The sequence below is a fragment of the Lepus europaeus genome, chromosome 21 (assembly GCF_033115175.1).
Source record: "Lepus europaeus isolate LE1 chromosome 21, mLepTim1.pri, whole genome shotgun sequence".
NCBI lineage: Eukaryota > Metazoa > Chordata > Mammalia > Lagomorpha > Leporidae > Lepus > Lepus europaeus.
This window is the reverse complement of record NC_084847.1, coordinates 3,805,510-3,832,242: the sequence shown is the minus strand read 5'-3', so window position 1 is coordinate 3,832,242 and position 26,733 is coordinate 3,805,510. Positions and strand designations below refer to the sequence as shown.

At 59.7% G+C, this 26,733-nt stretch overlaps 1 protein-coding gene across 1 annotated transcript in view; it reads right to left on the bottom strand.

Moving 5' to 3' along the window:
- Nucleotides 1-24,543, bottom strand: part of SEC14L5 (SEC14 like lipid binding 5) — a 39,713-nt gene extending 15,170 nt beyond the window's left edge. Inside the window, exons 1-5 of the mRNA XM_062180163.1 lie at nt 24,468-24,543; nt 7,463-7,612; nt 7,235-7,366; nt 5,112-5,240; nt 4,435-4,627 (exon numbers count right to left, since the gene is read on the bottom strand). Coding sequence (XP_062036147.1) covers nt 4,435-4,627; nt 5,112-5,240; nt 7,235-7,366; nt 7,463-7,612; nt 24,468-24,530 — 667 coding nt within the window. The 5' untranslated portion in view covers nt 24,531-24,543. The remainder of the gene's footprint in view (nt 1-4,434; nt 4,628-5,111; nt 5,241-7,234; nt 7,367-7,462; nt 7,613-24,467) is intronic.
- Between the last annotated feature and the right edge of the window lie 2,190 nt (nt 24,544-26,733).

Sequence of the window (26,733 nt, the reverse complement as noted above, 5' to 3'; positions counted from 1 at the left end):
CACGCCTGGTCTCAGGGGGGCTGTCCCAACACCCATGTTCCCCACACGCCTGGTCTCGGGGGGCTGTCCCAGTGCCCATGCTGGCCACACACCTGGTCACGGGCTGTCCCAGCACCCATGCTGGCCACACGCCTGGTCACGGGCTGTCCCAGCACCCATGCTCACCACACGCCTGGTCACAGGGGGCTGTCCCAGTGCCCATGCTGGCCACACGCCTGGTCTCAGGGGGGCTGTCCCAGTGCCCATGCTGGCCACACACCTGGTCTCAGGGGGCTGTCCCAACACCCATGTTCCCCACACGCCTGGTCTCGGGGGGCTGTCCCAGTGCCCATGCTGGCCACACGCCTGGTCTCAGGGGGGCTGTCCCAGTGCCCATGCTGGCCACATGCCTGGTCTCAGGGGGGCTGTCCCAACACCCATGCTCACCACACGCCTGGTCTCGGGGGGCTGTCCCAGTGCCCATGCTGGCCACACGCCTGGTCTCAGGGGGGCTGTCCCAGTGCCCATGCTGGCCACACACCTGGTCTCAGGGGGGCTGTCCCAACACCCATGTTCCCCACACGCCTGGTCTCGGGGGGCTGTCCCAGTGCCCATGCTGGCCACACGCCTGGTCTCAGGGGGGCTGTCCCAGTGCCCATGCTGGCCACACGCCTGGTCTCAGGGGGGCTGTCCCAACACCCATGCTCACCACACGCCTGGTCTCGGGGGGCTGTCCCAGTGCCCATGCTGGCCACACGCCTGGTCTCAGGGGGGCTGTCCCAGTGCCCATGCTGGCCACATGCCTGGTCTCAGGGGGGCTGTCCCAACACCCATGTTCCCCACACGCCTGGTCTCGGGGGGCTGTCCCAGCGCCCATGCTGGCCACACACCTGGTCACGGGCTGTCCCAGTGCCCATGCTGGCCACACACCTGGTCTCAGGGGGCTGTCCCAGCACCCATGTTCCCCACACGCCTGGTCTCGGGGGGGCTGTCCCAGTGCCCATGCTGGCCACACGCCTGGTCTCGGGGGGCTGTCCCAGTGCCCATGCTGGCCACACGCCTGGTCTCGGGGGGCTGTCCCAGTGCCCATGCTGGCCACATGCCTGGTCTCAGGGGGGCTGTCCCAACACCCATGTTCCCCACACGCCTGGTCTCGGGGGGCTGTCCCAGCGCCCATGCTGGCCACACACCTGGTCACGGGCTGTCCCAGTGCCCATGCTGGCCACACACCTGGTCTCAGGGGGCTGTCCCAGCACCCATGTTCCCCACACGCCTGGTCTCGGGGGGGCTGTCCCAGTGCCCATGCTGGCCACACGCCTGGTCTCGGGGGGCTGTCCCAGTGCCCATGCTGGCCACATGCCTGGTCTCAGGGGGGCTGTCCCAACACCCATGCTCACCACACACCTGGTCACGGGCTGTCCCAGCGCCCATGCTGGCCACACACCTGGTCTCAGGGGGCTGTCCCAGCACCCATGTTCCCCACACGCCTGGTCTCGGGGGGGCTGTCCCAGTGCCCATGCTGGCCACACGCCTGGTCTCGGGGGGCTGTCCCAGTGCCCATGCTGGCCACACGCCTGGTCTCGGGGGGCTGTCCCAGTGCCCATGCTGGCCACACGCCTGGTCTCAGGGGGGCTGTCCCAACACCCATGCTGACCACACACCTGGTCTCGGGGGGGGGGGCTGTCCCAGTGCCCATGCTCACCACACGCCTGGTCTCGGGGGGGGGGGCTGTCCCAGTGCCCATGCTGGCCACACGCCTGGTCTCAGGGGGGCTGTCCCAACACCCATGTTCCCCACACGCCTGGTCTCGGGGGGCTGTCCCAGTGCCCATGCTGGCCACACGCCTGGTCACGGGCTGTCCCAACACCCATGCTCACCACACGCCTGGTCTCGGGGGGCTGTCCCAGCGCCCATGCTGGCCACACGCCTGGTCACGGGCTGTCCCAACACCCATGTTCCCCACACGCCTGGTCTCGGGGGGCTGTCCCAGTGCCCATGCTCACCACACGCCTGGTCTCGGGCTGTCCCAGCGCCCCTGAGATCGGCATCAGCAATCTCCCCACTTTAGAGAGGACACACCTGAGGCCAAGGGGTTAAGCCACCCCTGTGATGGTGGCATGCCATGTCTGAGCACCAGTTCAAGTCCTGGCTGCTCCACTTCCAACCAGCTCCCTGCTAATGTGCCTGGGAAAGCAGCAGAGGATGGCCCGAGTGCTTGGGCCCCTGCACCCACGGGGGAGACCGGGATGGAGCTCCTGGCTCCTGGCTTCAGCCTGGCCCAGCTCTGGCCTTCACAGCCATCTGAGAAGTGAACCAGCAGATGGAGGATCTCTCTCTCTGTGTCTCTGCCTTTCAAGTAAATAAATAAATCCTAAAAAAGAGAAAGACCCTGAGGATAAGAGAGTGGATAGCCTGACTGAGCGCGTGCACAGGGGCCACCCAGCAGGACGTCCATTCCAGTTCCTTTCCCATCCCCCCAGTTTGCAGGTGTCAGGCTCTCGGTGCAGAGCCTGGGCCCCCAGCGACACCTGGGCCATCTTGTCTAGACCACTCCACCGTGCAGTCCCGCCTCATGCAGCCACACTGGGCTATGGGTTGCCAGCATGCAGAGGCCACCCTGGCCGAGTCCTGCTGCCTGACTCCTAACCACAAGGGCAGCAGACAATGGGGCCCTGCATCCTCTGGACGTCTCAGCCCTGGGCACAGACGTCACAGAGCTGCAGCCCCACGGGCACAGCTGGCTCAGTAAGAAAACAAAGTGAACACTGCACATCCAGCCACAGCATACAGTGGCTCCCTGAAAACGCAAGCCCGGGGCTGGGTCCCACAGCTGTGCCAGGGCAGGAGTAGGGTAAGAAGGGAGCCGTCCCGACCGTGCAGTGCCTCAGGGTCACAGGTGCAGACACTGGAGATGGCGCGGTGCAGGGTGGGGAGAAAGCCAAGGGAGGCAGGAGCTCCGCACCCCCTGCCCCCGCAGATGCCAGGGCCTGTCCACTGCTCAGCACAAAGGCCCAGTGACTGAGAACAGGGGGTGGGGCGTGACGTTGCCTCCCACCCGCGGGCTGGGGAGAAAAGGCCTAGGCAGAACAGGAGAGGCCAGGGCCAGAGCCACAGACAGCACAGGAGGGGGCAGGGGGAGAGCGAGCGAGCGAGCTGCTGTCGAAGAGCAGCAGAACACTGCAGGCAGCGAGGCACACGGTGTGCACAGCCCCAGGTCCAGCCTTAGTCACCACGCTGTCCCTCAGGTGTCCCTGAGACGTGCAAGTCCCCACACCTCAGTGGCCCACAGGAGAAGCTGAATCCAGGGCCACCCGTGTCACACACGTGGCTAAAACTGGACTCGGGCAGTTCCCACAATTCTGGGGTTTTTTTCTCCTGCTAGCAAAATATTGTGAACATTTTCCAGATCAATAAAAACGTGAACTATGACAAAGGACTGAATGCCTTAATATACAAACAGCTCTCACAAACCAAGAAGAAATCAATGGGGCAAGGAGGAAAATGGACAAAAGCAAGGCCAGGGAGTCAGCAGAGAAAGAACAGGCAGCCTCTAGACAGGAAGCGAGCTCGGCTTGCCTCGCTCACGACAAGAGCCAACCACCGACCACTGTCAACAAGGGCAGAGTCCAGAGCACAGTTACACCTCCCGGTGGGAGTGCTGGTTAGGACAACCTCTCGGAGGCCTGTCGGGATATCTACCAAAACCGAGGTGGGAACCTTCGACCCACAATTCCATTCTGAGAATTTCACACTTGCACATACTCCTAAACATTTGAAAAAAAAAGTCCTTGAGCACAAAGACGTATCACGTTTTTAAAATCTGAAACAGCCTACATGTTCATCCACGAGAACTACCTAAATAGACTAATTAAAAATCATTTATGAATAAATTAGCTATGGTACAACCACATACTAGGAAGGATTAAAAGGCACAAACATGGATACACACAGAAAGCTGTTGGAGTGAGAACGTGCAAGGAGTCACAGAGAGCCGGTACGTGCTCTCTGTTCAGTGTAAGACATACATGCGTCATGTGCACATGTGTGTGCATACACAGGCATGCTGTCGTGCTGCTACACCTAGCCAGCTTCAGGAAATAGAAACCCAAACCACTGGCACCCGGGGAGAGGAAGGGACCTGCCGCTCACTTGCATTTTCCAAGTTTGAATTCTTCCCTGCCGTGACCATGCACCAGCCACATCATTAAAAATAGTAACAGAAGCAGAGAGAAGGCAGTGCCAAGGCTCGCGGGCTCAATTCCTGATCTAGAAATAAACCAGTTGGCTCCAGGGCCAGAATGCAGGGGGACAAGGGGCCAGGAGGGAGGAGGCAGAGCCATTCCAAGCCCCCGGTGCCTGCCCCAGGGGACCTGCAGTATTGGCCTGCAGCTCTCCCAGACCATGGCACCCTCGAGGGTATGAGCCTGCCCGGCTGGCCCTGGCTGCAACACCTACCATCAGCACCCATAGTCTCTGGAGCGGGGTCCGGGGCAATGCTGGGCCCACCAGCCTCTTGGGTACCGGGGTCTTGCGGGCCAGGCTGGCTGGGGGTGTCCGGCTCGCAGACCGGGGCAGGCGTCCATCGGGGAATGTGAGAGGTGCCCTGGGCGATGAGCTCATGCAAGTAATGTTCGATTACCTCCTTGCCCTGCAAGGCGGAGAGACACAGACGCTTCAGCCTGGTGGGACAGTGGCGTCACCACAGGCGCAGGGGTGCTCCGGCCAGCTCTGGCCCAGCCTGACAACTGGCTGGGTGTGGCTGGTATGGGTGGAATGAGCCACCCATTCCCAAGACTTGGTACAAAAGGCAGGATGAAACCCAGCCCCGTAGGGAGTTCTGCTGACAGCACGTGGAACAGAAGAGAGGGTAAACTGCATTTCACGGTGAGGGCTCTGAGGTCTGGACGGCACTGCAGAACGTGCCTCCTCTGTCAGAGGGCTCACAGCCCCCAGCCCCATCTGACGTGGTCATCCCTCGAATACCCACTACACAGGGGAGGAGACTACGGCCCAGGAAACTGGGGATCTTGCCCATGGTCATCATGAGGGCTGGGCTGTCAGGCGGCACAGCGGATCTGTGCACCTCCTCCTGTGATGAACCCCGACTCCCAAAACCCTAACCCAAGCCTTACCCTGGTGACGTTGGCGGTGTACTGCTTCATGGCCAGTTTCTCCAGGGCGTTCTCAAAACCAAAGAAGGACCGGATGTCCAGCGAGGCACACTGCTCGAAGCAGGTCCAGTCTTCATTCTCGGGGTGGACCTGAAATCCAGGCACAGGCAATGCCAAGGCCTTGACAGGCATGGCAGGGGGGGACGTACCCTCCCCTGATGCACTCCTGGTGACCTGGGCCACACCGGAGGGGGCAGCAGAACCAGGGCAGTCCCGACCAAAGGAGCAGGCAACATCTAATCTGCCAGGAATGGGGTCGGCGCTGTGGCAGAGGGGTTGAACTGATGCCTACAATGCTGGCATCCCATATGGGTGGCTGTTCCACTTCCGGTCCAGCTCCCTGCTGCTGCACCTGGTAGAGCAGCAGAAGATGGCCCAAGTGCTTGGGGCCTGCACCCACGTGGGAGACCTGGATGAAGCTCCTGGCTCCTGGCGTGGGCCTGGCCCAGCCCCAGCCATTGTGGCCATTTGGGGATTGAACCAGAAGATGGAAGACCTCTCTCAAATTCTGCCTTTCTAGTAAATAAACAAATTGTTAAAAATAAATAAACCTACATCCAAGGAGTGCATTAACTATACAGATCCGTGGACCGGGCCCTGGACACTTCTGTCTGGGGCCAGGGAACCCACATTCCACCAGCAGCCTCAGTGGAGGGGTACAAACAGCCACTGCCTGTGCCTCCCTGGCCAGTTTCCAGGGGGCCCCACTGGATGCTAGCTGTATGTGGGGCACCAGGCAGAGTGCCAGGGACCTGAGGGTGACCTAGGCAGCTCTCTTCATGGGGGAAGGCTGAGCAGAGGCTCAGAGTCCGTGACCATGCTGGAGTGACCACTACGGAGCCACCACGTGAGATCCAGCATGTGCTCCACTTCCGGTCCAGCTCCCTGCTGCTGCACCTGGTAGAGCAGCAAAAGATGGCCCAAGTGCTTGGGGCCCGCACCCACATGGCATCACAGGATCTTCCCAGGATCCCAGAATTCTCCCGAAATGGAGGACATGGCCTGGGGGAGGAGGAAGCGCTGGCCCGAGTCACTGGGCAAGGAGGTGGGCGGGCTGCTCTATCCACAGTAAACAGACCCGAGTCCACCAGCGCTGTGTCCACCCAGAACTGTGTGCCTGCAGCCCTGCCTGGGGCAGCCCCTCTCGTCCATCGGTCAGCTCCCAAGGGGCCCGGAGACTGAGATCCCACCTCTCCCCCCTCTCCCAGCCTGCCTATGGGGTGCGCACTGATCTGTCTCCTGCGCGGTGGGGGCTCTCCCAGGGCGGGGGATGGACAGGCGGTGCCCCAGCTGGGCCAATGGCGCTTGGCAGGGCGCTCATCTGTGCACCGCAGAGTAACAAGTACACCAGGAGGGGACAGGTAGGGTGGACTGGTCTCAGGCCTCAGCACAACCGACGCAGTAATCCATTTCACAGACGAGGGAAGAGGAAGGAAAGCAGAGATGGGAAAAGGGAGAGGGAGACAGAGTTGCAGGCTCAGCAGATAAGACACAGGACATCCATTCAGGGCTGAATTTCAGATGAACAACGAGTCACAGTCCAGGGTTTGAAGCACAACCACATGCGAAAAACAGCCGGAAATTCAACTGGGCACCCTGAGGCTTCTGCGCCCAGGCCCTAACGGAGAGGACAGGCGGGCGGGTGGGCGAGGCTGGTGGGGCAGGCGCAGGTGCGCAGGGCAGGTGGACGGGGCGCCGGCGGGCAGGCGAAGCTGGCCAAGCGGGTTCAGGTGCGCAGTGAAGGCTGGCGGGGCGGGCGCAAGTGGACGGGCGAGGCTGGCGGGGAGGGCTCAGATGCGCGGCGCGGGTGGACAGGCGAGACTGGCGGGCGGGGCGGGCGCAGGTGGATGGGCGAGGCTGGCGGGGCGGGCGCAGGTGGACGCTGCGGGGAGGGCTCAGGTGAGCGGCGCAGGTGGACGGGCGAGGCTGGCTGGGCGGGCGCAGGTGGACGCTGCGGGGAGGGCTCAGGTGCGCGGCGCGGGTGGACGGGCGAGACTGGCGGGGCGGGCACAGGTGGACGCTGCGGGGAGGGCTCAGGTGCGCGGCGCGGGTGGACGCGGCAGGCGCGGGTGGACGCGGCGCACCGTGTAGCTGCAGTTCTCCTGGACCACCACGCGGCTGGCGAACGTCTCGTTGTGCGCCTCGATGAGGAGAGACCGCTCCCTCCAGTTCAGCACGTTCCTCTGCACGAAGACCACGTGCTCCACGCCTGCGATCTGCAGCGAGCGAGCGGCAGGGCCGGGGAGGACGCGCGTGATGGGGGCGCGAGTCTCACGGGCCGCCCCGCCCCAGCCCCGGCCCCCGCCGCCCACCTTCCGCAGCAGGCGCGGGGCGTCCACGCGCAGCCGGCAGCTCCGCTCCACCACGTGCACCGCGCCGTCGGCGCTACGGGACTCGCGCAGAACCTCGCTGCCCAGGAAGACGGGGATCTGCGGGCAGGTGGGGAAGCGCTTCTCGTAGGCCTGCGGGGTGGGGGAAAGAGGGGCAGAGGGAGAGTGAGGCCGAAGGGCCCGAGACAGCTCTGAGAGCTGGGATGTCGGGGCCGGAGCCTTTCGCCTGTCCCCTGGCATTTTCCCCCGGGAGGGTCAAGCGGCAGCAAGTGTTGGCGAGGGCACCGAGAAATCTAACTCGCACGACCTCAGGTGGGAGAGCCACGGGCTGGGCGGCTTCGGACAGTCACGTGGCCGCCCCTCAGCTCCAGGAGCGGCCACCGCAGGACTCCGCAGTTCGGTCCCGGGTGCGTGCCCCAGACTCGCTCGTATCAGCGGGAAAGTGGAAACAGCCACTGTCCATCCACTGCATGGACTGACACTGGCGTTGGCACAGGAAGGAAACACCGAGGTTGGCTACAGCCTGGTGGCGCCTGGGACGCTGGGAGCACCGTGCAGAAGCCGGGCCGAGGCCCCAGACTGGGAGTCCTGGTCTGTGAAGTCCAGCAGGGGCAGAGGAAGCAGACTCCTGGGGTGGGGGGTGCTGAGGACTCAGAGGGCTGGGGTTAGTGAGCGCGGTCCAGTCGATTCAAGAGGATGGTGGAGATGGTTGCACCAGGGCTGCACACCCACGTGGGAGAGTCGGACGTTACAAGCATTGTCTCTCAATAAAGCTGTTTATTAAGCAGGCTGTGGGGCAGGCATTTGGCATGGCAGACTAAAAAGATGCTCTACAGGGCCCGCACTGTGGAGTAGCGGATAAAGCTGTCACCTGCAGTGCCAGCGTCCCATACGGGCACCTGTTCATGTCCTGGCTGCTCTACCTCCGATCCAGCTCCCTGCTAATGCGCCTGAGAAAGTAGTGGAAGATGGCCCAAATGTTTGGGCCCCTGCACCCACGTGGGAGACCCAGATGGAGATCCTGGCTCCTGGCTTCAGCCTAGCCCAGCACTGGCTATTGTGGCTATCTGGGGAGTGAACCAGTGGATGAAAGATCTGTTTTTCTCTCTCTCTGTAACTGACTTTCAAATAAATCTTAAAAAAAGGTGTCCTAGGCCAGCGCCGCGGCTCACTAGGCTAATCCTCTGCCTTGCGGCGCCGGCACACCAGGTTCTAGTCCCGGTCGGGGCACTGATCCTGTCCCGGTTGCCCCTCTTCCAGGCCAGCTCTCTGCTGTGGCCAGGGAGTGCAGTGGAGGATGGCCCAAGTCCTTGGGCCCTGCACCCCATGGGAGACCAGGAGAAGCACCTGGCTCCTGCCATCGGATCAGTGCCGTGTGCCGGCCGCAGCGTGCCTACCGCGGCGGCCATTGGAGGGTGAACCAATGGCAAAGGAAGACCTTTCTCTCTGTCTCTCTCTCACTGTCCACTCTGCCTGTCAAAAAAAAAAAAAAAAAAGGTGTCCTTCTCCGTGTTCTATATATGCACACACATGTTTAATGTGAGTGCACGCACAACACATACATGTGTCACATCTACATGTAATATGCCTAAAACACATGCACTGTGTGCATAAGATACATGTGGATATGTGTTCATATGTGTGTGTGTTTGTCATATGGGGAGATATAAGTATCACATGTATAAATACAGGTCTGTGAGGTCATTGTGTATGTAGATACAGTGTGCCCCATGTAGCCCTGCCTGGGGCATGGGTTTCACATGTGTGTGTATTTGTTAGATTGTACTAGAAATGCATGTGTGCATACAAACACTCAGCAGTGTTCCTCCCCGGCCGGGATGCAGACCCCAGCCCTGGCACTTAGGAGCTGTGTAACCTGGAACAGGGCGCCTGGCTCCGTGAGAAGGGGCAGCTGGGATCTGTGTCCCCGGGCGTCTCCCGGTGTCTCCTGCAGGGTTTACTGCCAAGCACAGGAGGCCTTAGAGTGACACTGTGCCCTTTAGAAGGGGTGGCCCAGGGCTCAAGGCCAGAGTCCCAGGCCAAGGTGGCTTGAGCCTGGCTGTCCCCGGGGCCACCCTAGGTGAGCTGTGGGGACTGCTTCCTTCTGCTGGGACAGGGGTCCTCCTAGGCAGAGTACAGAGCTGGGTGAGGGTCCCTGGGGGTCCCCTAAGCCCATGACGATGAGGGTCGGTGCTCAGCTCTGGGTGGGCCTGGTGCAGAGCTGGGGGGGGGGGAACATGTCCTTTGAGTGGAGTCTGCTTTTGGAACCTATCACAGCCCACATCCCCGGGAACTGGGATCTATGCAAGCTCCAAAAATAGTGTGGGCATCCAAGGACACCTCCTCCCAGCTCCCAGAGGAGAGGTGACACCCAGGGGAGGGGCAGGGGAAGACATGGACAAGTGCCCAGGTGGCCCTGGTGTCACCCCAGGCCCAAAAGGCCAGCCCAGCCCAGGTCAGGAGGACAGAGCTGCTGCCCGCCAGTCTCCCGAGCTGGTGGCTCTGAGGGGCACCCCAGAGGCAGACTTGGGAGCCCTCCCCCTAGGAGAACTCTCCCCACTGGGGATTCCAGGGTCTGGGCCAGAGGCTGGACCGCCCTGGACCTCAAAGGAAAGCAGAGCGAAGCACCGGAGCCCAGTGGGGACAAGGGGGAGCCTGCTTGAAGCCCCTCCCTTCTCTAGGCCTGGATGCAGCAGGCGGGGCGCCCCCCCCCCCAGCTGTGCAGATAAGAGCCCTGCAGTTCTAGTCCACAGACAACGGGACTGAGATGCTGGCGCCCCCACCCCGGCCAGCCCTTCCTGCACACCCACCAGGTGCCGGTGGGGGCCAGGAGGCGGCTTGGGCTCCACTTCTGGGATGGATGGCTTGTGGGAGGCTGCCTGTATTTGGAGCATCTGGAGGGAAAGGGGTGCATATTTCTGCCACTTTTTCACTTGTCTGGGCCTCGGTTTGCCCCTCTGTAAAATGGGGCGATAGAGTTCCTGCCTCATAGGTCCAGGTGAGGGTGTTGCCGAACAGTCTCAATGCAGTTGGCACGGGGAGTCTGCACGGCTCTTCTCCAGCTGTGCCTGCTTTCATGTAGCCCTCCACCAGAGCCCAGAGAGGCTCACTGAGCTACCCAGCATGAGACGGTGGACCCGGCCTGGAACCCCGGGTGCCTCCAGGAACCCCTTGCTCAGCAGTCCAGGGACAGAGCCAGGCGCTGCCCCCGTCCCCAGCCCATGTAGTCATATCTCCTTGTTCCACTCTCAGGCCTTCAAGATCAGCCAGCCAGTGGCCACACCACCCCTGAACCACCCCCTCCCTCCTGACAGGTCTCGTCTCTCTCCTCGTCCCTGGATATACTCAGAACAGGCCTTCAAGCCCACACATGCCCCACACTTCTTCCTGTGCCCACCTGCCCTGCTCCCGCCACACCAGCCTTGCTGTTTCTAGAACTCACCAACTGGCCGCTCTCCCAGGTGTTTTTGGTGCTAATCAATGCACTTGACAAGAGCCAGAGGCATGAGTCTCTGGGGCATCCTAGGGGGTTCCGTGAGCTGGGACACCCTCCCCACCCCATCCTGCTAACCCATTCATTTCCCGACGGCATTTCTCGTGCTTCGCCACAGACTTTGCACATGCAGCAGAGGGCCTGGGCGTGCACGGACAGTAGCCTGACACCTGCCCCTGGCCTCGTCCTCGGGGCGAACAGAAATGCCAACCAACAAAGAAGCAAATAACACCGCTTGCCGCTGGCCCAAAGAGTACCACGACCAGGGCTGCCAGGCCATGGCTCAGCCAACACAACCGGTCAAGGGCACAGACTTCTGGGGCTCACTTCCTGCCCCAACAAACCTCTTGTGAGGGCGTCCCAGAAGGATAACAGGCAGAACCGAGGGGGTTGGTGAGCAGCCGCCAGGCACTCGGCACGGCTTCCCTCTCTCCGTGTAGCCAGCGCTGCTCCCACCCGCAGCCACGTGTCCGGAGGACCTCAGCACTGAGGAAATCCCCAAGCTCAAGGCTGCCAGGAGGGTGTCCAGCCCACAGCCCCCAGCCAGTTGCCCGGTGCCAGAGGACATGTGACATCAACATTAGCTCATCCTGGCCTGAAACCCACGTGGCAGGGGCCTGGCGAAGTGAGGACAGCGTGGGGAAGGGGATGGGGGACGGGGGCAAAGCGGGCCCCGCGTTCCCTCTGCTGTCCCCAACCTGGTCCTCCTGCTGCCAGCACAGAGGACACAGGACAAGCCCAGGGCTCCCCAGGGACAAGCCAAATCCCCCCAGACCCCAGGACGGCCTCCAGCCTGCCCCAGGTGACTGTCCATAGCAGGCAGTGACCCATGTGACCCACAGGTGCCGGATGGGTACCAAGAGGAGGCACATGTTCAGCTGCCCAAGCATGATCATCACCATGGTAACAGGAATGACTGACGCTGCCAGTGGGCTCCCGTGGGCCCTGGACTTCCTCCAAGTGCTTCCCACAAGCCAAGGAAGACAGTTCCATTCCTCCTCCACGCTGGACCGAGGGGTCAAGTCATTCTTGAGATCCACAGGCCCTGCCACTTCATCTCAGGGTCTGCAAGATCAGACAACTCAGAGGGTCCTGCCAGTGCTGGAGGCCAGCTCACACGGCTGCTCTGTTCCCAGGAGCCTCAGCTGCTGTCCCCCGTCCCCATGGATGGCCAACCACCCTCAGGCGAGGCCTGAGCCTCTCCCCTCCGAACAGACACACGCTCTGGCCGTCTCAGGGACACCAGGCAGCAGAAGGATTCGGTTACAGCCTTTCCGCCAGGTGGCTGGAGAGGACACCCACGCCCGCCGCTCTTAGAGGTAGCTGCTCCAAGGCCCAGCACCCGTCCCTGCAGGGCCAGCTGGCTGCTCAGGGGGCCCTTGTCTTGCAGACTGCGCATGGGTACACTCAGCACGCGGAGATGCGAGGCTGGAGCTGCTCAGCCGAGGATCCCGACCGGCCATGCCACCTCCAGGCTCAGCCGAGGATCCCGACCGGCCGTGCCACCTCCAGGCTCAGCCGAGGATCCCGACCGGCCGTGCCACCTCCAGGCAGGGTGGCCGTGGGCACAGGGCTTCGGCTCGCTCACCTGCGGAGCAATCCTGAACCCCCCAGCCAGTGCTCAGTGAACTCATCAGCCCCCAGCATCCCACACCCCCAGAGTGATGCAAATGCCTAGCACATCCACAGCCCTCGACAGACACTCAAGGAGAGAATGGAACATCAGATGGCCCAGCCTCAAAGAGCCTGGGTTCGAATCTCTGCTCTGCTCTTGCCGGCTGTGCAGCCATGAACCAGCCATCAAGCTCTGGGCTCCCTGGTCACTTGTTTGTGAACAGGGGGTGAGGAGAGGACCTCGCTTGCTCGCTGTGCTGCCGGGGGAGTGAGGGGCTGTGTTTCTGTAACATCTGGGAACAAGGCCCTGACACACGAGCATGTGTTTAAAACATCTCAGTTTTGGGGCCAGCGCTGTGGCACAGTAAGTTAACCCTCTGCCTGCGGCGCCAGCATCCCATATGGGCACCGGTTCTAGTCCCGGATGCTCCTCTTCCAATCCAGCTCTCTGCTGTGGCCGGGAAGGCAGTGGAAGATGGCCCAAGTGCTTGGGCCCTGTACGCACATGGGAGACCAGGAAGAAGCACCTGGCTCCTGGCTTCGGATCATTGCAGTTCTGGCCGTTGCAGCCATCTGGGGAGTGAACCAACGGAAGGAAGACCTTTCTCTCTGTCTCTCCCTCTCATTTCTGTAACTCTATCTCTAAAAAGTGATTTCTTTAAAAAACAAATAAATACAACATCTCAGTTTTTAAAAATAGCAAGAGTCTACGGAGCACGGAAAGTCACTCACAAGCTGAGCGCTGTTCCCCTCCCTCCCTCCTCCCTGCCCTTCCTCATTCAAAGTCAAAGGAAGCTGGCACGCGCCTGACCACAGAAGAAAGAGAGTGAATGGGGTCCTGGGTGACCTCTAGCGCCACCAGAGACAGCTGTGTCGTGGGAGGCAGGACGCCACACCTGTGTGTCTGAAGTCTCGATGCCACGGTCTGCGTGCGTGGGCTTTGTTCAGCACTGAATCCCCTGGTCCCCTGTACAACACTAGGACACTATAAACCCTTAGCCTCTATGGAGGGAAGGGAGGGAGGGAGGGAGGGGAGGAATACATAGGTGCTGGCCAAAGAAAACAGGAAACAGACACATCTTCATGAATATACCTGGACAGCATGGTTGAGTAAGAACAAGTGTCTCCAGTCTCGCAGTGAGGGGCTGTGCCTGTCTGCCCACTTGCAGGGAGCCAGGTTCTGGAAGGCCCTTACTGGGCAGTGTCTCCCCTCTGTTCTTACATTAGGGTGCATCACTGCTGTTGGCCAATGAATTGACAGAACAAGGTGGAGAGGGGGGCTTCACCTGTTGTGAAGCGGTGCCCAGTCCTGTGGCTGCAGCAGTGGGGAGTTACCCATTCCTGGTTCTGCAGGTGGACACTATCTCCTTCACGTCAGGACACAGCATGGGCTGCCTGGCAGCTCTGGCCCCGCCAGGATGTACCAGCCTCTGCACCTGCCTGTGAACCTGCTCCATCTTCAGGAGCAGGGCTGGGACGGCCAGGAGGGACTCGCAGAGCGGCCGTGGTGCATCAGGACCCTGCTGAGCATGGAACACTGCTTTAGATCTCCAAGTTATCTGGAGTGTACCCGCCTCCCCAGGGAAGCTGCCCTCCCACGCTCCAGCCGGCCACTGGGGAGGCACCTCAACCCCAATTCTGATCACATCCCTCCCCTTCTTCAACCCTCCCTAAGTCCTGGCTGGGACAGGCCAAGCCCTTCCCAAGTCCCTCCTGGCCCCTGGCCCAGCCCCAGCTGTTTGGGGAGTGAACCAGCAGATGGAAGATCTCTGTCTTTGCCTCTCAAATAAATAAATCTTGAAAATAAGGGGAGGGGGCTGGCGCTGTGTCGTAGCAGGTAAAGCCGCCGCCTGCAGTGCCAGCATCTCATATGGGCGCCAGATGGAATCCCGGCTGCTCCACTTCCAATCCAGCTCTCTGCTGTGGCCTGGGAAAGCAGTAGAAGTTGGCCCAAGTCCTTGGGCCCCTGCATCCATGTGGGAGACCTGGAAGAAGCTCCTGGCTCCTGGCTTCGCATTGGCCCAGCTCTAGCCATTGCGGCCATTTGCAGAGTGAACCAACAGATGGAAAACCTTTCTCTCCCCGCCTCTGCTGCTGCCACTGCCTCTCTCTAATTCTACTTTTCAACTAAATAAATAATCTTTTTTAAAAAAATCAGATAAGACAGACACACCCGACCTTCCTGGCACTTACTTTAAAGCAAAAGACCCACATAAACAAGCAAACAAGCAAATTCTACATAAACAGGTAAGCAAGTGAGTTAACAGAATAACAATGCATTTCCAACGGTGCTAGGAATCCACTGTAGCCCCTGTCCCTGGCACAGCTCTTGGCAAGTGGAAGACGCTCACTAAGCGCGTGTGGGGATCCACAGGTCCCTTTGGCAGGCCCAGCAAGCGCCATCTCACAACCCAAACCACTCAGGTTCAAGACAGACAACACTGCCTTTGTCTGTTAGCAACCAGCCCCGCCTTGTCTCACGGGAACCAATTTAAACGCATCTGAATGAGGCCCCCAGCCGCTGTATTAAACCCACATCCCTAACAACAGCCCTGCCTGTAATTGCTCTGGCCTGGGCTTTGAGGCTTTACCTGTACCAGGTGTTCCTTATTATGAATCTACCTGCTACATTATGAGCTGTTTCTCAACAAAGACTGGCCAGGCCTTTAAATATTTCATCAGCTAACTGTGGCGCAGAACCTCCCCTCGCTCACCCTCCTTCCACGGGACAAGGCTCCAGCCTGGGCAATTCCACTCGGAGCCACTGTCCGTCTCCCCATGCATAGTCAGAGGTGACCTGAAGGCTCAAGGCTCTGGCCCCGCGCTCAGCCTGCGGGATCAGACTGAAATTCCCACCCCAGCTCTGCCCCTTACTGAGTGGTGCAAGCTGAATTATAATTCCTAAAGCAGGTGTGTGGGAGTTCTCACCTCCCAGGTGCCTGTGCGCAGGACCTGACCGGGAGACAGGTCCTTCACAGAGGGCAGGGAGCTAAAATGAGGCTGCTAAGGGTCTTTGTGAAAAAGGGAGGTTTGAGGGGCCAGCATGGTGGAACAGCGGGTCAGTCCACTGCTGAGGACACGGCCATCTGGTACAGGAGCACCGTCCCAGCCCTGGCTGCTCTGCTTCCGACCCAGCTCCCTCCCAATCTGCCAGGGAACGCAGCTGAAAATGGCCCACGTCCTGGAGCCCCTGCCCCTCATGTGGGAGACCTGGATGGAGTTCCTGGCCGCTGGCTTCTCCCTGCCCAGCCCTGGCTATCCCAGCCATGTGGAAAGTGAACCAGCAGATGGAAGACCCCTCTTGCTCTTTGTCACTCTGCCTTTCAAATAAATACATTTAATAAAAATAAAAATGTAAGACAAAGGAGATCTGCGGACCACACCCTGCAGCACTGGTGTGGCCCCGCCCACCAGCCTAGAAATTCCCCGGAGCTGGAGACAGAGCCTACGTTTGGGGGAGGAGGCACTGCCGACACCTTGATCTCAGACTTCCAGCCTTCACACTGTGGAAAGAGATATTTCTGCTCTCCTAAGCCACAGGGCTGTGCTGCGTCGTCCCGGCCGCTCCAGCAGACACCAGGAGACCCGGCCGTCTAGCCTGTCTATGCCTCGGCTTCCTCTTTAGCTGCGGGAACAGCCTCTGAGCTGCCCAGTGAGCTGGCCCCCAGGGCAGTGCTCACCACGCCTCCCTGGGCCTGTGGCTTCCGGCTGGTTCTCCCTTTGGTGGGGGCCTATGGGGTACAGGCACTCCGGACACAGTTCCAACGACAGCTGCCCCAGGGGGCCCTCACCAGGCCCCGGTGCTACCCCCAGGAGCTTGAGCCTCCTCCAGCTTGGGAAACAGCAGAGCTCCTGCTGGGCGAGGTGCATTCGCAAGCCCCGCCCCCCGCGTGCCTGCTGTGGCCTTGGGTAACCGGCACATCTTTTCCATGCCTCAGTCTCATCGTCTGTGCAATGGAGCTGCCCACAGCACTTGTCTCACGGGGTGGCTTTGAGGAGTTCCTGTTTGAACGGGCCCTGGTGAGCCCCTGTACAAGTCGAATGTTCAATAGAATGTACAAGTCTGTTCAAGCAGAATCTGCATGACCCACGGACTGCCCACCCCCCACGGAAGCACAGAGCGTGGGGAAGAAACGTGTACGTGCAGTTTTACAGCCGTGTCATTCACAAGAGCCGTAAACTGGAAATGACACGCATGCCCATCAACTGACGGATGAACAAACCACACGCCGTGCGTTCAAACAAAGGCAGCACTTGGCCGTGCAAAGTAATCCCAGCTCCTGCTCATGCACACCCAGGAAGGCGCACGTCTGGGGTCTGAGTCGGCGGATGCAGGGTGTCTCTTGCTCTGACTCCCACTTCCTGCTAAGTACAGACCGTGAATGACAACAGGCGATGGCTCAAGTAACTGAGTTCCTACATCCACATGGGGGCTTGGATTGAGTTCCTAGCTCGCAGCTTAAGCCCAGCCCAGTCAGCCATCGCTGGCATTTAGAAAGTGAGCAAGCAGACGAAACCGCTTTTGTGTGTTTCTCTCTCTCTCTCTCTCTCTCTCTCTCTCTCTCTTTCTCTCTCTCTCTCTCTCCACCCTCCCCCCTTCTGTGTCTCTGTCAAACAAGGAAACAAACAAGTTTACTTCAAAGCTTTCTGGAGGGGCTGGTATTGTGGTGCAGCTGTGATGTGATACACCGCTATGACTCCGGCATCTCATATGGGTGCCAGTTTGGTTCCAGTCCCAGCTGCTCTGCCTCCCACCCAGCTCCTGCTAATGCACCTGGGAAAGCAGCAGAAGATGGCCCAAGTACCTGGGCCCTGCCACCCCCGTGGGAGACCCAGATGAAGCTCCTGGTTCCTGGCTTCGGCCTGATGCAGCCCTGGCTATGCAGTCATTTAGAAAAAGAGCCAGCACGTGGAAGATCTCTCTCCCCCCGTTACTCTGCCTTTCAAATAAATAAATATTTTTAAAAATTTTTGAAACCCATGCCTCACTTATTTCATGATGCATATTTTCCATGAATTTTTTGAAGACCTCTCAGACACAGTACAAGGTGGACAATAGCATTCTCACAGGTGTACAAACTAGCATATGAAAACTAAGCTTTTTAGCTGTCAATCATTTCTCAGTAAAGTGTCTTTTTTTTTTTTTTTTGACAGGCAGAGTGTACAGTGAGAGAGAGAGAGGGAGACAGAGAGAAAGGTCTTCCTTTTCCGTTGGTTCACCCCCTAATGGCTGGCACGCTGCACCGATCTGAACCCAGGAGCCAGGTGCTTCTCCTGGTCTCCCATGGGGTGCAGGGCCCAAGCACTTGGGCCATCCTCCACTGCACTCCCAGGCCACAGCAGAGAGCTGGACTGGAAGAGGGGCAACCGGGACAGAATCTGGTGCCCCGACCGGAACTAGAACCTGGTGTGCCGGCGCCGCAGGCTGAGGATTAGCCTATTGAGCTGGGGTGCCAGCCGATGTCTTTCAATTATGTGGAGAGAAACCAGACCCAAAAGGCCACACACCACGTGACTCCATTCCCATGAACGTCCACACAGGCAGATCCAGAGATGGAAGGCAGGTGCGTGGCTGCCTGTGTCGGAGGAGGAGGTGAGATGTGCCAAGCCTGGAGTGGGGCTTCTTTTGGGGGAAGTTAGAAACTTCCTACATTAGCTGTGCTGATGGTCACGCGTGCATGCACTACACATGCTTGAGTTCAGCTTCACACATGCGCAGTGTGTGACGTGTGAGTCTCACGAAAGCCATCAACGCGGTAAACAGTCACAAACGCAGGCCAGACTTCACCGGCGCTAAATGCCATGCCAGGCCCTGCCTGGGCACCAGCATCCCCTACTCAGCATCTGTTCTCCAGGTGCGAGACTGAGGCGGGGCGGGGCGGGGCTGGGGGGACCGGCCTGGCAGCTCTGGCTCATGACCCCCGGACCTTTGGCCCAGAGACAGAGGACCTGGAACCCACGAGACGCCCCCCATGCCGGGGGTCCTGCATGCAGAGGACGCCCACCGACTTTGGACACGCGGATGCCTGTCCCACTCTGCTCCCCAAGGACAGAGAACACCACCCAGGAAGAAGACATCCCCACCCCTGGATCCCCACCCTGCAGAATCGGAGCTCACGGGAGGAATTTGAAGGGAGCTGCTCACCCATATGATTGGAGACATTTTAGGACAGGAAGTTTAATTTCTTCTAAAAACAAGTTCGGGAGGCTGGCGCTGTGGTGTAGTAGGCTAAGCCTCCACTTGCAGAACCGGCTTCCAATATGAGCGCCAGTTCGTGTCCTGGCTGCTTCTCTTCCGATCCAGCTCCCTGCTAATGTCCTGGGAAAGCAGCAGAAGATGGCCCAAGTGCTTGGGCCCCTGCACCCACGTGGGAGACCTGAAGAAGCTCCTGGCTCCTGATCGGCCCAGCTCCGGCCATTGCGGCCATCTGGGGGGTGAACCTGCGGATGGAAGACCCCTCTCTCTCTCTGCCTCTGCCTCTCTCTCTGTCTCTCCCTCTCTCTGTAACTCCACCTCTCAAATAAATAAATAAATAAAATTAAAATCTTAAAAAACAAAATTTAAGCTGGATCTAGAAAGTTCGTCTCAGCCAGTCCCACGAGCCCCGTGTCGGTCACCGGTGCCATCGCCAGCAGGACTCGGAGGAAGCAAGGGGCCGCCGCAGCCTCGAGTGGGTTTTTTTTTTTTTTTTTTTTAATTTTTTTTTTTTATTTTTATTTTTTTTATTTTTGACAGGCAGAGTGGACAGTGAGAGAGAGAGACAGAGAGAAAGGTCTTCCTTTTGCCGTTGGTTCACCCTCTAATGGCCGCCGCGGTAGCGCGCTGCGGCCGGCGCACCGCGCTGTTCCGATGGCAGGAGCCAGGTGCTTCTCCTGGTCTCCCATGGGGTGCAGGACCCAAGGACTTGGGCCATCCTCCACTGCACTCCCTGGCCACAGCAGAGAGCTGGCCTGGAAGAGGGGCAACCGGGACAGGATCGGTGCCCCGACCGGGACTAGAACCCGGTGTGCCGGCGCCGCAAGGCGGAGGATTAGCCTGTTGAGCCACGGCGCCGGCCACGAGTGGGTTTTTTTTAAAGAAAAACTACAAGGCCAGGGGCGCAGGGAAAACAGCTGAGCTCCTGTGAAAGTCGGCAGCACCAGACCCACACTGAGCGCCAGTGTTCCGCAGAGAAACAAAGGCGGACACGGAGCGCGGAGCCCAGCTGTGTGCCCACACAGCGCGCAAGTCATGCTGAGTGATGCAGCTATTCCGGGACAATGCTGCTCTGTAGTGGCTTTGTCAGCGGTGTTGCTACGGCTTGGGACCGTTTCACAGACAAGAACTTCACAAAGAAGTGAACGCAGGCACGGACAAGACAGATTTGGACGCCTCCAGCTTCATTTCTCTGCCCGCTGCGCCTGCACATCCGCCCCCAGGGAGGGTGAACGCTGAGCGCCGCCGTCACTGATGGAGCTCGCGTAGCACAGCCTGGCGAATTTACTGCAGGCTCCTGGCCGTCCTGTTCTCACGCGAGGTGTGATGGCCGCCGCCGGGCTTGCTTTATTTATTTATTTATTTATTTATTTTAAAAGATGTATTTATTTATTTGAATGTTGGAGTTACAGAGAGAGATCTTCCATCTGTTGGTCCACTCCCTGAATTACCACAATGGCCAAGGCAAGCCAGGCTGAAGCCAGGAGCTTCAGCTGTGTCTCCCATACAGGTGCAAGGGCCCAAGCACCAGGGCCATCTTCCCCTGCTTTCCTAGGCACATTAGTAGGGAGTTGGATTGGAAGTGGAGCAGATAGGATTCGAACCAGAGCCCACGTGGGATGCCAGCGTTGCAGGCAGCAGCTTAACCTGTATACCACAGCGCTGGCCCCAGTGTTTTATTTTACAATGTAACAATCATAAACTTTTTTTTTTTTTATTAGAAAGGTCTTCCTTTTGCCGTTGGTTCACCCTCCAATGGCCACTGCGGCCGGTGCATCGCGCCGATCCAAAGCCAGGAGCCAGGTGCTTCTCCTGGTCTCCCATGGGGTGCAGGGCCCAAGCACTTGGGCCATCCTCCACTGCCTTCCCAGGCCATAGCAGAGAGCTGGCCTGGAAGAGGGGCAACTGGGACAGAATCCGGCGCTCTGACCGGGACTAGAACCTGGTGTGCTGGCGCTGCAGGCGGAAGATTAGCCTATTGAGCTGCAGCGCCGGCCTATCTCTGTCTTTCAAATAAAATGAAAATAAATAAGCATTTTAAAAGAACTAGGCATTGTTTATCTTTAAAACAAAGTTCGTGGCGAGGGCAGGTTTTTTGGCACAGTAGGTTAAGTGGCCACTGGAGATGCCCACACCCTCTGAGTGTTGATTTGAGTTACAGCTGCACTGGTTACAATCCAGCTTCCTGCTGACACACCTGGAGGCAGCAGACAGCCCCACATACTGGGGTTCCTGTCGCACATGGGAGACCAAGATGGAGTTCTTGGTTCCTGGCTTCAGTCTGGCCCAGCTCTGGCTTTGCAAGCGTTTAGGGAGTGAACAAGTAAACGGAAGCTCTCTCTCTGTCTCTCTGTCACTCTGCCTTTCAAATATACAAACTTTAAAGAAAAGTTCGTGGAAAATGGAATTAAGAGATAAGTTTATTTTTGGTGCAATTTTTTAAATCTATGTATAGAGGTAGGTGCTGTGGCGCAGTAGGTTAATCCTCCCCCTGCAACGCCGGCATCCCATATGGGTGCTGGTTCTAGTCCTGGCTGCTCCTCTTCCCATCCAGCTCTCTGCTGTGGCCCGGGAGTGCAGTGGAGGATGGCCCAAGTGCTTGGGCCCTGCACCCACATGGGAGACCAGGAGAAGCACCTGGCTCCCAGTTTTGGATTGGCGCAGCTCCAGCCGTTGCAGCCATTTGGGGAGTGAACCAACAGACAGAAGACCTTTCTCTCTGTCTCTCCCTCTCACTGTCTGTAACTCTACCTCTCAAATAAATAAATAAAATATTTTTAAAAAATCCATGTATAACATAATATGTATTTTCCATGAATTTTTATTTTTTTTTAATATTTATTTATTTAATTGAGAGGCAGAGTAAAAAGAGAAGGAGGGAGAGAGAGAGAGAAAGGTCTTCCATTCCACTGGTTCACTTTCCAAATGGCCACCATGACTAGAGAAGGGCCAATCTGAAGCCAGGAGCCAGGAGCTTCTTCCAGGTCTCCCACATGGGTGTAGAGGCCCAAGGACTTGGGCCATCCTCTGCTGCTTATCCAGGCCATAGCAGGGAGCTGGATCAGAAGAGGAGCAGCTGGGACTGGAACCAACGCCCTAATGGGATGCCGGTGCTCCAAGTGGAGCCTTAGCCTACCACGCCACAGTTTGGCCTGTCCAGGAATGTTTTGAAGACCCCTCGTGTGTAAGTGGCCAGGAACCCTGGACTGAGCACGGTTACCTTACTTTAACCTAGGACTGCTCACATGCCCTGACACACACATACAGAGTCCCTTCTAATCCCCACGACAACCTCCACGTGCATGTGACCTTGCTCCCGCCACACAGGAAGGCACTGAGGTTCAGGAAGGAGACCCCTGGACCCAGGGCTCCTGAGCTGTGCCCCAGCCTCTTCATCACTCCTCAGAGACCCCCTGGCTACAAAGAAGGCCTGTGGCCCAGCCACAAGCAAAGACAGCAGCCATGGCGCCAGCCCGACCTCAGGGGGCGCTTTCCACACACCAGGCCCTTACTGCGGTAACAGCCTGACCCCATGACCTCACGACCTCACGACCTCATGACCTCAAAGGGCACTTCCCACACATCAGGAGCTGAGCGTGCATGATGCCAGGATGTGAAAACCGGGTGATTCCCATTTTAGAGCCAGGAGTGCAGGCTCAGAGAGCAGAGCCCTTAGAGAGGAGGCTGGGGTGACACAGCCGGGGTGGGTGGGCAGCTGGGGGCGGATTCAGGTGACTGACACTTTCCACACAGTTATTTATAAGACCCTTGGTGCAACCACACAGCTGTAGGCCACAGACACACACAGCCAGGGACAACAGGACTCATCCGTGGACTCCCCCCACCGCCACCCTCTGCAGGTGCCCCCATTTCACTGAGCAAGATCAAGAAGCCCAGGAGGCAGAACCACTCAGGAGTCCCACATGTGCCTGTCTCCAGCACCCAAACAATGATGAAAGGACCCCAAACCCAGGAGACCCCGAGCCCAGGAGCCTCTCCCAAGCCCCCACTTGCCTTGCCGCAGCACACTGGCATGTCCCGTGGCTACCCTGCCCCTACCCTGAGAGACAGTGAGCCCATACCCTTCCTGCCCCTCTTCATGTCCTCTCCTGGTCTCAGCCTCCTTGAAGGGGTGAGGACGGAGGTCTGTGGGCACGAGGAGGACACTGGGGGTCTCCTGCTTAAGATCAAGGCTCTGGAGTCCCCTCTGCGAGGACCTCAGCTCCAGCTCCGCCTTCTCCTCACTGCAGGACTCGGGGCCATCCCTGCACCCGTCCAAATCTCAGTTTAGTGGAGGTAAAACAGGACCCGAGGGGATTACACAGAATGGAAAGAATCATGTGTGACAACTGAGCACTGTGTACACTCAATGGACAGCTACTACTATCACTACCACCATCACCACCAGCATCACCATCACCATCACCATCACCATTATAGCATCACCATCACCACCATCATCATCATCACCAATCACCATCAACATCACCACCACAGCATCACCACCATCACTACTACCACCACCATCACTACTACCACCATCATCACCACCACATCACCATCACCACCACATCACCATCACCACCACCATCACCACCATCACCACCACCACCACCATCACCACCACCACATCACCACCATCACCATCACCACATCACCATCACCACCACATCACCATCACCATCACAGCACCACCACCACCATCACCACCATCACCACCATCACCACCACCACATCACCACCACCACATCACCACCATCACCATCACCACCATCACCACCACCACATCACCACCATCACCATCACCACCATCACCACCACCACATCACCACCATCACCATCACCACCATCACCATCACCACCATCACCATCACCACATCACCATCATCACCACCATCACCACCACCACCATCACCATCACCACCATCACCACCACCACATCACCACCATCACCATCACCACCATCACCACCACCACATCACCACCATCACCATCACCACCATCACCACCACCACATCACCACCATCACCATCACCACCATCACCATCACCACCATCACCATCACCACATCACCATCATCACCACCATCACCACCACCACCATCACCATCACCACCATCACCATCACCACCACCACCACCACCATCACCACCACCACCATCACCATCACCATCATCACCATCACCACATCACCACCATCACCACCACCACATCACCACCATCACCACCATCACCATCACCACCACCACCACCACCATCACCACCATCACCACCATCACCACCACATCACCACCATCACCACCATCACCATCACCATCACCACCATCACCACCACCACCACCACCACCACCACAGCATCACTGTCACAATTACATTTCCCAGGATTACTACTGTTATCACTACACAAAAGGACAGTGCTGCCTTCGTCCTGATATCCTGTGTTCTGTCAGGGGGGTCTGGGGTGAGAGGCAGGTAAGCTTCAACAGAGAGACGAGATCCCAGGAGTTCTGGTGAAAGGTGGGAGGGGACAGCTAGGCCGGGGGGCCCTGGTTAGAAATCTGACCCACCCAGTCAGCACGCAGCACTCCTCTGACTGGGGGCCCATGGGGTCCCCTCTCCCTCCTGCCACAGCTATCGATTCCCTCCAACCCTCACGTGAGGGGCCAGAGAATCGGGGTCACTCACCGCCATGACCAGTTCGAATGGATACTTGTAGACGCGAACAGGAGACTGGTACTTCTGCACCATGTTCACGCCGGAAGCCACCGGGCAGGGGTGTGCACAGAGCCTGGGACAAAGGGTGACAGTGAGGCAGCAGCTGCCTGCAGGCACACAGGGACACTGCCCACCTGCCCTCTGGCCCCACCCACACATGGCCTACCCCATAAAGTGAGGGACCCGGTACAGTCCCTAAACTACTGCAGGGCAGGCCCCAGATCCCTGTCCTGGGCATTACCCAGGGCATCAGACCACCCCCACTCCTCCAAGAGCACTCAACACCCTCCGGGACTGTCTTCTGTCCCCACCACTGAGGACCCCTCCCCACCCCCACATAAAAACACACGCTTGTCACTGCACCCCACAGCCTGCCATGGGCCTCCCCAGAGACCCCTGCACCCGCACTCCCGTGGTCCCCCAAGACCTCAGCCGTCACATGTCCTGTCTCTGCGCGCCCCCCACCCCGCACTCATACACGACTCCCCTCCCACAGGGGACCCCCTTGCACGTGCACCCAGCTCCTGGAAACCACACAGCTCCTCAGCGCGCACACACGTCCGCACACGCACGCAGACGCGCGCGCACAGCCCCCCACAGCCCTGCTCACCCTCGTCCTTGGAGCCCCGAGGGACGCAGCCGGGGGGGCAGGACCCTCAGCGTTCGCCGGGTCCCGGAGCTGAACCCGCCGAGAACCCCGCGGTCGCCTGGCCCAGAGCGCAGCGCCCGGGGCGAGGCAGGGCTGAACGGCAGTTGCCCGGCTCGGGGAGTCCGGCCCTGCACACCCCGCGGCTCGTCCAGCCGGGGGAGGTGCCCGGAGACGGGAGAGAGGCCGGCCGGGCGGGGAGTGCTCCAGGACCCGGGACAGCGGAGAGCCGGGGCTGGCCCCGCCCCCGGACGGTCCCGCCCACGCCTGCCGCGGCCCCGCCCAGATATAACCCCGACCCCGGACTGGCCCCGCCCCAGCCTGGTCACGCCCTCCTAGCGCGGCCCCAGTCTTAGCCCCTCCTGCTGAACGCGCCCTTTGGCCACGCCCAAGTCCCAGCTCGGCATCCAGATTGGCCACGCCTCAGGTCGGCCACGCCCCCGAAGGCCCCGACTCTAAGGCTCCAGGCCGGGAGGCTGGCCCCGCCCTAGCCTAGCCACGCCCTCCTAACGCAGTCCCACTCTTAGCCCCTCCTGCGGAACGCGCCCTTTGGCCACGCCCAAGTCCCAGCTCGGCATCCAGATTGGCCACGCCTCAGGTCGGCCACGCCCCCTAAGGCCCCGCCTCTAAAGCGCCAGGCCCGGAGGCTGGCCCAGGCTCCACCCCTGGCCGCCCCGCCCCCTGGAGGACCTAGCTACCGCGAGCTGCCGCGCGTCACCGTGCACTTTGCGTCTTCCCAGATAGATGAACCTCGCCGTGCACCTGCTGCTGGGCTTCAGCCGCGCCCCAGGCCACGCCCAGTCACTGTCCCTCCGCGCGTGTACCCGGCACCTAGTGCGTGGCAGGCACTGGAGGGGTGGGCTCTGCCGGAGCTCGCCGCGCGCCGGGGCACACAGGCCGGGAACAAACACGGCCAAGGCGGTGTGGAGGTGAAAAACGCCGGAGAGCGAGCGAGCAGCGGGGAGGCTGCGAGACGCAGAGCGGGGCCAGAGCCCGCCGCCCGCGGCGAGGGTCAGTCCCGCGTCCTCGCAGCGCCGCCCGGCTCTCTCCGTCCGCTGGGCCTGCAGGAGCGAGAAGCCGGCTCCGGACGCGGTCATCCCCGTGTCCACTCATCCAGGCCGGCCTGCGCCCCCGCCAAATGCCCGTTCCCCTCGTCGAGGAAACCTCGGAGATGCACCTGCGCGCGGCGCTGGGCGCTCACAGCGCGGCTGCCTGCCGGCACTGGACTGTCCGCGTGCACCTGTCGCCGGATCCCACCTGGGACCGGGCAGGAGCGGGCACCCGAGGTTCCCACCTCCGCCACGAGGTGGCAGCAAACGACAGCCCATGGCGCCTGGAGCACCGCAAAGGTGAGCTGTGGGGCTCAAGGGGTCCAGCGGTATTGGGCGCCAAGGAGCCGCCTGAGCGAGGCGTGGTGACCAGGAGCCCTGGGAGTGAAAGGCGTTCAGTCCGCGCCTGCTCTGTCCCCAGCAAAGCGGGCGCAGGGGGGCGTGATAGCCGCTGCCCCCTCCTCCTCCAGCCCGGGGGAGGTGGCCGCCCTGCCTGAGCCGCCAGGCACCGTGTGCAGGTTCACAAACCCAGGAGTCTGGT